Raw genomic sequence first — 12,263 nt, forward strand, 5'->3', positions numbered from 1 at the left:
TTCTGAGAATGGCTGAATTACCTATCAAACATGCTGCTGGCATTAGAAAGACAGTGAAAACTATTTTCTTGTTTTCAACACCTTTCCTGATATGTAGTTAAACAAAGTGGAGCATATGCTAAAGTTTGTACTCTGGAACAGTGAGTGAGTCAGACAAGGAGAGCGCAAAGAGTTACTTTCCATGTTTTGGCAGTCGTACCACTGTCTGTGTAACACCAGCACCGCTTGGAGCTGGAACAGATCGTTCAAGGGTGCCCTCTGCGGGAGATGGATGAGCGGGCTCAGGAGCTCAGGTGAGACAGCAGCACCACCAAAGATGTAGAAGAAGAACTAGGGTGTCTGTTTGTTGTGGGGTTTTTTGTTGGTTTGGTTGTGGGTTTTTTCAGGACATTATTTGGCCTAAGAAAACACATTACATTTGGCAAAGGAAGGCTCTAAGTTAAAGGCACAGAGATCTTCACTGGAATGCACCTTCAGGGAGCCAGATGATAAAGCAACACCCTCAAAGCCTGTTCCTTGAAGATGCAAGCCAAGGAATTCATGTGTTATCTATGTTACTTTGATTTGGAATGTACCAGTGTTACAGAAATCAAGTACAGCTATTTGGTAATCAGTATCACAGAATCAGAGCAAAGGGTACTGATATGCTGCCTGCCAGAAGAGTGGACAGAATTATAATAGATACAATAGAATCAGTGGCACAGTGCTGAAATAGCTTCTTCATTACTGTCATGATTGATTCAGTCTCTGTGGTCTCAAAATTAAAATTACATTGTTTCAGTTGTTATGAGACCTTTAACTGTGAAGCCCATCAGAGATGAACAAATATGGAAAACAACAACCAGGGTACTTGGATTTCCTTACCCCAGAACTGTGAAACTGAAGAGCTCTTAGCAATTGCTGGGGCACAGAAATTTAGTATGTAAAGGATAGTCACATGTTTCAGTTTTTGCTGTTAATCTACACACAATGGGCACCTCAATTTTTTTTATTTTTTTTTTTTTTTTTTTTAAACTGTGTTCTGTAGTTGTTGTGGCTTTTTCTCACATAGTGTGTGTTGAAATAAATTCAGCAACAACTGTAGCAGCACCAAAAAGCTGCATAAAACCAAGCAGCACATTAGTTGCACCAGGGGAACTTGCTGCTGCTTGCCCAGGCATCCATGTTTCCAGTCACTGTCTCCCAAGAAGAGTGCTCCAGCCTTCAAACATGGCCTTACTGCTTTTGTTCAATGTGCAGCTTGCATTCACATAGAAGAATTTGTATTGCTTGCTTCTAAGTGTACAAAGAAAGCTGGCTATCCCTGATGTTGATTCAAACCAACTGCTGGTTTGATCCCAAAGAGGCCCAGCCAGCATAGCCTGACAAGATCTGGTCCTGTGGACCTGTGCTGCTTGATCCTGAAACAGTTATAACAATATCTTGCTTCTCTATCAGTTGTACAGCTTGTCTACCACACACTCCTTTGAAACGTTTAACAGGGCAGCAGTTTCCCTGGGGAAACCTTCCCGCCTCCTTACAGGCCCGCCCAAGACCCGTGGCTGCGCCCAAGCAGGCCGGACCCCCGCACCCGCGCACGGGGTGGCGAAACCCCCTCCCGCCGGCAGCCTCTCCTCTCGCCCCGCGCAGCAGGCCCTGCTCGCCCCGTCAGAGCGCCATTTTGTCGTCCCACGGCATGTTGGGAGGTGTAGTCCAGGGGCGGCAAACCCGCGCCGCGTGTCCGCCCCGGCGAACAGCATTACCCAGGAAGCTCCGTGGCGGCGACATCTGGCGTCGATTTGCCGTAAAGGCGATGACCCGTGAGGGGTCGGAGATGGGGGAAGGCCAATAGTGGCAAAGCTAGGGCGGCACTGCGGCCTTGGGGCCAATGTGAGCTCGCCGATAGGCCGGGCGGGGCGGGGCGGTAGCTGTTAGTCGGCGCAGGACGGAAGAGGAGCTCTTTGGGGTGGTTATTCCTGGAGTTGTCGGCGCAGGGGGTTCGGCCCCAGGCGCGAAGAAGGCGTGCCCGGCCCGCCTGGTGCGCTAGCTGCCTTCCCCCTGCGGCTGGCCCGGCCCCGGCCCCGGCCCGGAGGCAGTTCTTACTTTAAAGGCCGTACGTGCCGCACGCGCTGCCCGCCCGAGCCTCGCGTGGTAACGGCCGGGGGCGCGGCCCCTGGTGGCGGTGCCCTGGCGGAGCTGCCCCGCTTGGTGGTGGGACGGGCTCGCTGCGCTGGGCGCCGCTGGGAGGACAGGGCGTGGTTTGCGGTCCGTGGCCTGAAAGCACCACCGAAGGAGGCCGCTCCGTGGCGGGGGTCGCCCCCTCAGCGCTGCGGGCGCGGGAGAGCTGCAGGCGGCAGCGCCGGGAGCGCAGGCCCTGCCCGCAGGGGTGCACTGTGCTGCTGGGCGGTCACGGAGCAGCTCGGGGCAGGGGCTTGTGAAAGCAGCGGCTTGTGTGTGCTCAGGGTGTCGCCCCTGTCTCTGCAGGGCTGTGAGTGGCGCGGAGTTCACTTCTGCCAGGATGGCTGCCCGGCTGCCCCTTGATGCGCTGGGTCGAAGAGTCCTGTGTGGCACAGACTATGCGACTGTGCGCTATGTTGGCAGTGTTCCTCCTACAGCAGGTAAGCATCACAGTGGTAAGTAACCTTTACATTTAATGCTTGTTTTCAAAATTCTAGTTATGTTGTTCTTAAGTTAAAAATAAAAGTCAGGAAGAACGTGGCAATTTACAGATTGCTTTTTCCTCCTCGTTCTTGTGTAAATATGTAAACTTCTAACTTAAGTAAGCTGTTGGAGTTTTTTAAGAGTCAGAGTTGTCAAAAGGAGTGTAATAAGTACTTTTGGTTGAAATAGGTAACACTGTTTCTTACAGAAGAAAGATCTTAGAGCCTTCCTTTTTCCATTAGTTTTCATGGACGGGCTGTCCCTGGTCTCTGAGTGCCTGCATGGTCTGGGAAGGACAGAGACAGGCGGCAGCAGCAGGTCAGCAGGCTAGGCACTCCTTTGATAGCATATGCAAGTTCATGGGGACAAACAAGACTCATCCCAGCTTGCTGTAACATCTGGCCAGTCTGATTGTGAGACCACTATATGTCATCTTTGAAACATGCTGTCAGGATAGGAGGATTGCTGATGCTCGGAAGGAGTCTAACCTTGCATACAGTTCTAGAAGAGGCAAGACTAATGACCAGGGAGCTGCAGATTCATCAGCCTCACTTCAGTTCCTGGAAAAATAATGTAGCATATTCCTTTGGAGTCCATTTCCAAGCCTGTGAAGGTCAAGATGGTAGTTGGGAATACCTGATACTTGCAAAGAACAAGAAGTTGTGCTTGGCAAACCTAATTACCTTCTGTGATGATATGTGGGAATGTGGACAAAGGGAGAACAGGAAATGTAATATTCATTTATTTTAATAAGTCTTTTAACAGAGTCTCTATAAAAACCTTATTTGGAAGTTGGACACATCCAAGGCAGATGAATGGACTGTAAAGCAGGTTAAAAGTCCACAGGGCTGAATAGTGGAGAAGTGGTAATCAATGACTTAGTATCTGGTACTGCACAAGTGCTACAGAAATAAATGCTGGGGTCTGTGTTGTTTAACATATTTCTCAGTGTCTTGGATAATGAACAGCATTCACCCTCAACTGGCTGATGTGGCAAGAGGTAGAATTACAATCCAGAGCAAGGTTTATGAACTTCAGAGATTCGAGAAGGATAAATTTCCACAAGTACTGTGAAATAAACCTTTGTAAGAGTACGAACTGGGAAGCACAAGCAACCCGCAGGGTCTATTGTACAGGACTTGGGAGTTAAGGTGGGTACTGTCATTTACATGAGCCAGCACTGAGATCTTGTTACAGGCAAGATATGGGTTAAGCTAGAATGATGAACATGGCCAACAAATCAAAGGAAGCTGTTATCCTCCTCTGGGTGGAGGTGTCCTTAATAAGGTTGTGCTTAGAATAATATGTCTGGTTTGGGACCATCCCAGTTCAAGACAGATGTGGATAAAAGTGAGAGGATTCAGTAGGGGGCTGCTAAGATAGTCAGTGACATAGATCATGTATGTGTGTTGTGAAGAGCAGTTGAAGTATCAGGACTTGGTTAGTACGGTGAAGAGAATATTAAGTGACATCTAATAGCTGCCTGCAGCTCTTTGACAGATGGTTACAAAGATGACAGAGACAAATTCTTCTTACTGGTATTAGATCATATAGTAAGGAACAGTGGCCACAAATCGTGGCTGGAAAGTTTCAAATTGGACAGCAAAAAAATCTTTTTCTCTACAGAATAATGCAAAACTGGAATAGGCTGCCCAAATAAGTTGGAATCTTTCTCTACTTGGAGATTTTCAAGATCTGGCTGGGTAAAGACTTACCTGGCTGACCTGTTTTAGTGCTGATGTTAATCTCTTGCTTTGAGAGAGAGAAGGTTAGGCTAGATGAACTTTAGAGGTTCCTTCCAACCATGATTTCTATGGCTATAATGCCATAAATTTGAAGATGTATCTACCATATTTTTCAGGAATTTGGCTGGGCGTGGAATGGGATGATCCTCAGAGAGGAAAGCATGATGGTACCTATGAAGGAACACAGTATTTTAAGTGCAGGTGAGTTATTTCACAGTGTTGTCACTTCACACAGATGGACAAGATGGTCATGGGAAAGTGCTCTTTTGCAATTTTTAGGGCAAATCCTTTGTTATCTGTTGGCTGATATTTAAAAGATAATAAATCTGAATGCTGTGACTAGCTACAACATAACGACTGTTGTTTTTAATCCAGTGACAGAGATTAGAATATGGTAAATACTTAGAAAATACAAGTAATGTTGTCAGGGGTATGTAATAAAATGTGACTTTTGGATATTACCTTTAGTAGGTTTAGACCCTCTACTTTAGTATGGAAGTCAGTATGTCTTACCTTCCTTAGGTAATTCTGAAGTGAAATATTGGTCCCTATTAACCGTCTCAAACAGAGTTTAGATTTGGATTTAAGATGACATGTATGTATCTTGTTAAGGGAGAACACCGAGTTCCTGATAATTATTTGAATTGTGTTTGTATCACTGAGGAATTGTTAAGTATGTTTACCTGCATTTAATACATGCAGAACACAGTGTAGCTGGTTTTGGGTTTTTAAGTATATACATGCATTACATCTAAGATTAAAGACTCAAACACTTAACACGTTTGAAATTTGGGAATACAGGACTCCAGGGTGGTGCAAGTTTTTGATTTCCATGTCAGAGGACACAACAGCAGCTAAAAGTTTGTGAGTTAAAAAAATAACGAGATGAATTCATAGAAGAAAAGTAATTGATGGCTCTTAAGTACAAAAGGCTGCTAGCTCAGTAAGTTCCTGAGCACTGAAGCAGTGAAAGGTGAGAGAGTATTCTGTGGCTGTATCGTTAAAATACTTGCCCTGTTGTTCTATTGTTCCCAGCTGGTTTCTATTGTCAGCTTCTGGAGAAAGGATGTGGGGATACGTGGATGCTTGTTTTAACCGCTGTATCACAGCCAATCTTACGATAATGAGATGAAATTGAGAGACTTCTAGGTGTTTTTCTGCCTCCTACTTTCCAGGGCTGGTAATAACTGTAGAAGAGTGGTTTGATTGCAGTTTGTTCCTAACGGTTCAAGTGTTCATTCAAGTGAAATGAATCTGATATAAGTCAAATCCCGTGACAGTGAGCACTTAGAGTTAATAGAAGACCTTTGAAAATATGCAAGACAGTGACAAACCAAGAAAATAAATTAAAAGCTGTTGTCTTGCTTTTCTATGTGTTTTTGCTTGGGTTTGCTGGAAAATGTAGGAAGATTTTTCTCTGAAATTAATTTGTCGGGTTAATTATGTTGAAAAAGTTATAGCCATTGATCAGAGGATAAGGAAATCATTTCTTTTTTTATTTTTTTCAACTTGCTTGTAAATGAAGGTCACAAGAATAGCTAGATGTAGTCAGTCCAAAGATTTGTCATGCCTAGTTTCCTGCCTCTGACATTGGCTAATGGCAATTGACAGGAGAGGTATGAAAGATCAAGAAAAGTATGTAGTGACAGTTTTCCAAAGTCTCACTAGCTTTGGCTGGTCTCGGTTCAAAGATTTTTCCAGAGCCGGAGGTGGTGTATTTGTATATGTACTTTGTTTCACTCTCAATATATGATTTGACAGAGAAAATTTGTTGTAAGAATTTTGTCCAAAAGAATAATGAAAAGCATGTAGTAAGAGGGCCTGTGTTTGCTAACCTTTGAGCATGTGTTTTTGGCTTGTGAAAATGGTGATAATTTTCGTTTTTATGAGTAGATGAGTCTTGTCACTTTCTCCTATCTAAATATAGAAATATGATATGGAACTTAGACCTGTTACTGTAAAATGTCGCATAGAAGAAAAAAAAAAAAGATATATTTAAATTATTATTATTTCTATAGGAGGGAAAGTAGGTCTGGTTTTGTGTCTGCCAAAAGGTCTTCTGAAGAAAAATGGAATTTCCTGGGGTAGCAAAGAAGGCTGTTGTATTTGTATTGAGACCTGACAGCAGCGCAGGGCTTGTTAAAAAGTATACTTCGTTATCAGTTCAGATCACAGTTGTTCTCAAACCAGCAAGGAGAGCTGTTTCATCTCAGACTGAAGCAGCAGAAGAATTTATCTATTAAATAATGCAAAATTTAAAAGTAGCTGTTTTGAAATCCTGTCTGGGAATACTATCTCTTACCTGTAGCCAAATAAGACATAAACAGGGAAGGGGTAGATTATTTTCAGTAGTGTAAATCAGAATTCTTAGTCTGTATCTTCTAAATTCATGTAAGGTGCTCTAGAGACCTCATTATCAGAAAATGAAATGCTAAAACAAAATCTGTTTTTCAGAAAAATAAAGAAAAAAACACCTATGAGGACTGTATATTTTTTTCTCTTGTATCTAATAATAATAAATAATCAAGTATTAAGGAGGATAAACACACTTAATCCATGAAAAAAAGTTAATATTGCTGGATTTTTCTTAGCAAAAGAATTGGAAGCTACGGTCTTAAAGCAACCATGTCTTTTGAATGAATGTATTAGCAGAAGTTGCTTCTTAAATGCTTTGAATTTAATTGAAAGAGTTTCCAAGTTGAAGCTAGTTATGTTCTGCTGTAGGAGAAATAATAAAAGTGATCAGCGAGCCGTTCCAAATCTCTCTGGACAGAAGAAGCAATTGAGCGTGTTGTCAGTGTTTTTCAGAAACTTGAGTGCTTTGCATTTGTATGTGTATAATATTTATATATGTGTATAGACTCTTGCTTTTCTAGCAACCACTAGTGTGCTCCCAGAGATGAGATTTCAGATAGTGATTTCAGTTCTTGTAAGAATCAACTTTTTGAGTGAAGCTGCAGATACCTGTAACAAATTTAAATGTAGTGATCTTTAAACATGCTGTTTTTTACAATACCTGTTATTTGTACTCTGTCCAAATCAGAGAAAGTCCTTCTGTAGTCTAAGAGAACAAATAATAGTTCTAGCAGTCAACCATGACTCACAGACAAACTTTCTGCATGTAAACTGGTTTGTATTTCATATACAAATTGCCAAGATGTAGACAAACTTAAGTAAAAAATGGTTACCTTATTTTATCAAGAAGATGCTAAAAACACACAAACAAAAAGCACTAAAATGTCACCTCTTTACTACTACTGTTTGAGGGTGGGAGGAAATTATGTTTCTTTGTATAGTGTGTGTATATGTATAAATAAATAAAATTTCTTAAGAATATGAGAACCAAAGAACAAAACAGCCATACTTCAGAATATGTTGACATCATGAGCATGTTCATCAACTCTGGATTAGCTGGAAATGGCAATGCATACTCGAGTGGCATTTTTGTGAATTTTTTTCCCTGATAAAAAAGTCTCGTTTCCTAATAATTGAGGAAGCTATTATTGTAGCTGTCAGTTGCTGTAGTGTATCATGTAATTAAAATAATCTGTGTTCTACAGTCCTTCAAGAGAAAAGAGTAATCAAGCCTTAAAATAGTGTTAAAATTTACATACAGCTCTTGAGTCATGAGTATGCTTTCAGACAAGTTCTTGCCCTTTCACGCAGTTCCAGGGCTGTGCTCCCCTGGGTTCCCCAGCAGACGCACGCACCTCCCTTCGGCTGCACACGCTCCTGCAGGAGATGCGAGTCCTCCAGCTTCTGCATCCCTGCCCGGCTTCCCGCAGCCTATTCACGTGTGTGAAAGCACCCCTGAAGTCACATGTGCGCACTGGGAAGCGAGACATATCTGTGGCTCCCATGGTGTCTGTCCCCTCACCAGGCACAGGCTCACCTGTGTGTCTGGCCAGGAGACAGCTCTGTCTGGCCGAGGCAGAGATGTGCTGCTGGTGGGGGGAATTTAGGTGGCATCAAACCAGGTTTTCACTGCTGCTCTGGTACCTGCTTCTTTCTACCCACAGTTACAGATGCTCAAGCTTCTTTTATGCTTTCTGTCAAGTGAAGTCCTCCCCACCCTGTTGAATCTGGCAGGAGGGTCATCTTCTTCCTTAGCCTTCCTTTCAGTCAGTTTTGGGTATTCCACTCACACACAGTGTTTACACAGCCATTGCTATTTTAGCAGCTGTTTTTATCCTTTCTGTTTCGCTGGGGGAGATGTGTGGGTTCCCCAGCAGCAGATGACATACTTCTCTGCTTGCCTCACAAGATGGGAGTAGCATTCTGCTCTATCACACATTTAGAGTACTTTGAGTCGTAACTAAAAGGAACATGTTGCCCCCCCACCCCCCGTTAAAGAATGTTTTGTTCTTCTCAGATCTGATATTTCAGCAGATACTGTTACTAGAAGTATTGACCATATTAAATTGTAACCTGTTTCTCTCAGTTTGACTTTCACAGCAAGCCAGAGAAACAGAGGAAAGTGTGGTAAAGCTCATTCCTGTGGTGGTTTCAGCCTGCCAGAATGCCAGTTGCTTCTCAGATCTTTGTGACCTTTTTCCCCACTTTGTGTTATTGAACTTTCTTCTGGTGGGAACGTTGACTTCTCTATATTTGTGTAGTCCTGAAATGCGGGGTTACCCTGGCAAAGGCATTACATGTTTTCAGTTTTTCCTTCGTCAAGGAATTCACTAAGTTACGTGTGGACATGTTTTTAAATTTACAGACAGCAGTTGTGGCCAATAGGATGTTACCATTTGCATCAAATTTATGTTGGTGCCCAAAAGATTATGTGTTTATATTAAATTAGATTATCCTTCAAGAATGACAGATTCACCTCCAGGAATATCTACTTAGAGCACAAACAAACTCTTCAAATACAGGAAGATGTCAGGATTATTTTAGTGTCTATGAAGGAAAAAAAAAGTAATCGCTGCTTAGCAAGGGGAGAATGCTTTCCCAAGATCCCTTTTAGCCTCCAAAGGTCTATGTTAGGAAGTTTTGGTTGTTTCACTGCATGTCACTGTGACTGTCAGAGACTTTTGATCTCTGCTGTTAAGCGAACAGTATTGAAACAAAACTGTTGTCCCTGACCACAGTTCAAACATGTCCCATGCACCAGCAGAACCTAAAGATAACATCTAGATCTGCAGATGTCTTTTCTTCTTTCCATGTTTTGTGGAAGCTCAGACTTGGTTTTCATGTCTGACTAAGGTAAACTTGCAGGAACTTCAACTACTTGCTGATGTTTGCAAAGCTTCTGCTTTGCAGTCAAGAATTTGATATACCATAGCGAATTAGTGTTAGGTGTTATTGTTCAGTGCCACAGCTGCCATGGACTGTTCTAAAATTTGAAGGGTTTTCTTTACTGCAGCATGTAGATTCTTCCAAAAGAAGTCTGGTCTGTTGAGCACCTTCCCCTAAAAGGAAGAGATCTATCCAGAGCCTATCTAGAAAAGATGAGCATGGATTCAGACAGCTATATTTTAAGACACCTTATGAGCTTTGTAGAGTGTGTGCCCCAGTCATGATGATAATTGCCTTGAGATAATTATTGCAAACAGCTGGTACTGGGCAGAGAAGCCCTTCATCCACCTTTTCTCTCTAGGCTGATAAAGCTGAGATCTCTCTCTTTGGCTCAGAAGCTTGCTTCTGCAGTCAGACAGCTCAAGTGTGTAGCTGTTGGCAGAACACAATTTATGTACTACTGTATTATTCTTCAGGTACTGAGAAGTCTATGTATGAGCCATCATGTACCTGTAATGATGAGCAGTACCACCAGTTTGCTTAATATTAGCAAAGAAGAATGATGCTGAATTTCCTCTTTATTCAGGGAAATAGCTAACCAGTGGAAGCTGATCACTAATCTGATATTTAATGAATATGTTTCAAGGGCCCTGGGCATGTTAAAAGATCATAAAATCAGAATCATTCCAGTTGGAAGAGACTCTCAAGATCATCAAGTCGTAAGATGGGCTGTTTTGCTTCAGGCTACTGAATCATGAATAGGAAGTGACCTACAAGTTGACTTCTGAGATCAGGGTCAACCTCATTTTAAAAGTCAGTAAGAAGTGTCAATATTAACCAGAGCCAGCGGGTTGTCAGAGCCTCACTCGGGCATATTCCAGATTTCTGCTTAAGGACCTTGGGGCATCTTCCACCACTTCATTTCCACACAGTGTGTTGTCCTGGGTGCAGGACATTTTATACACATGGGAGCAAAACCCCTTTTCTCAGACTAATGAATGTTCAGCTTAAGTCAGGTTGGTCAGTGATCTGCAGGTTTTTCCATCTCATGATATGTGTGCTGGATGACTCTTTGGATTGGGATTTATCTGCTTGGTTCCCAGTTGTGGAGACTGATTGCTAAGAAATGTGCTTTTTCATGAGTCCAGGTGCTGTACATTAGTTGTTTGATAGGTACATATGGCTAGTACAGTTCATATTCCCTGGCGTGAAAGTTAATACAGGCAGTGTATTTTAGGGAAAAAAGTGTTACGGGTAAGTGACCTCTCTCCTTGAATACACAGTCATTTTGCCTGAAAATAGCTTCCTATTGCAGTCTCCTTTTCTGTCCTTCTCTGTGACAGTTCCGGAAAAGCGTAGATCAAATTAATAGAATGGAACTGAAAAAGAAACTTAGGTTGTGGAATGGATTTGAATATACATTAGATAAGGTTGCATGCATACTGCTTGGAAGTGGTAGGAATAGAAGAGAGAAGACCTATGATCTTGCTGTAAACAAAGCAAAAAAAAATAGAAGGGCCTTGAAAGAGAAATGCACCATACTTTTCCTGTAGCTTCAAATGACAAGGGGCAAGGTAGCTAGTTTCCTTTGCGTATTTTTCTAAGGATAGAACTGGCTTCTGGAAAGACAATGAGGAAGGAGATGCCCATAGAAATGGTGACCTGAGAGGACAGAAATGGGCTTAGGAATGGGTACGGGGATGGAGAGACCCAAAAGGCTTGGCTACACCTGGAATAAACAGTGTGACAGAAGGTGTGGGAGTCCAGATTAACTCTGGTGAGAAGTTTGGGGAGTGCAGAAGAAGTGGCAGAACTGTTGAGTGCAGAGGGATGGCAATGACAAAGTGTCAGAATAAACATACAGCAGGACCTAGCGTGAATTATAGATAGTCAGCAGTGCAAGTTTTCTTTCCGGCGCCCCAAGTAGAATCCTGCATTATCTGCCATCCATGAAGCTCTTTGTCTCAATTAAATGCAAACATGATATACGTCGCAGGTAAGAGATGTTATAGTTAAGAAGGTGAAAATGTCATTTACTGTTTTAAGAAGAAGTGTTAAGAAAGAATCACATATTTTTTGTATTTGAGGAACTTTAATATTTAAACTAGCCAAATGTTTGCAAGCTAGGAAGAACTTCAAAGCAATGGAAAAAAAGACTTAAGAGAAGGCTACTGGATTAAAAATGCAGAGAACTGAAAATGCTTATCAGACATGAAAGTACACACTGGATTTACCTTCTCGAAGAGCATGCCTTTCTGCTTGTTTTGTAATTGCACTCTAGACTTAGTCACTACAAAACCAGACTGAAAATATTTTAAAGTAAATAATATCCAGTTTCTACCCAGATCCTTCTTTAGGATATGAGAATACTTAAATAAGTATTAGAAATGTTAATGAGTAAAACTGGCACAGGCAATTTCCAGTACTGAATTTTTAATAAAAATGTGACTATATGTTGCCAAACCTATTCCATCTACCTGTAATAGGTCCACAGGATTTGAGGTCTCTAGTTACTGTTTTTCTGAGAGAATTTTCAACTCTGTAGTATTGGTGATTTATATTATGGTTTGCTAATTAGCCACTTGATGTTGATATGCTGTTTTGAAAAGAGGAGTTTTATTTACATAAGTGATTTCT

The 12,263-nt window shown here is 42.1% G+C and overlaps 1 protein-coding gene across 6 annotated transcripts in view; it reads left to right on the top strand.

The window, feature by feature from the left end:
- The window catches only part of TBCE (tubulin folding cofactor E), a 49,244-nt gene that overhangs the window by 18,848 nt on the left and 18,133 nt on the right, over positions 1 to 12,263 (top strand). Inside the window, exons 1-3 of one of the 6 annotated variants that reach the window (XM_065059722.1) lie at positions 98 to 293; positions 2,464 to 2,597; positions 4,502 to 4,586. In XM_065059722.1, the coding sequence (XP_064915794.1) occupies positions 268 to 293; positions 2,464 to 2,597; positions 4,502 to 4,586 (245 nt within the window). In that variant the 5' untranslated portion in view covers positions 98 to 267. Of the gene's footprint in view, positions 1 to 97; positions 294 to 1,796; positions 2,093 to 2,463; positions 2,598 to 4,501; positions 4,587 to 12,263 lie in introns of those variants that run through there. The other 5 variants (XM_065059723.1, XM_065059726.1, XM_065059724.1 and 2 more) reach the window with 5 other exon arrangements.

This window comes from Columba livia, chromosome 3 (genome assembly GCF_036013475.1).
Source record: "Columba livia isolate bColLiv1 breed racing homer chromosome 3, bColLiv1.pat.W.v2, whole genome shotgun sequence".
In the NCBI taxonomy this organism is placed as follows: Eukaryota; Metazoa; Chordata; class Aves; order Columbiformes; family Columbidae; genus Columba; species Columba livia.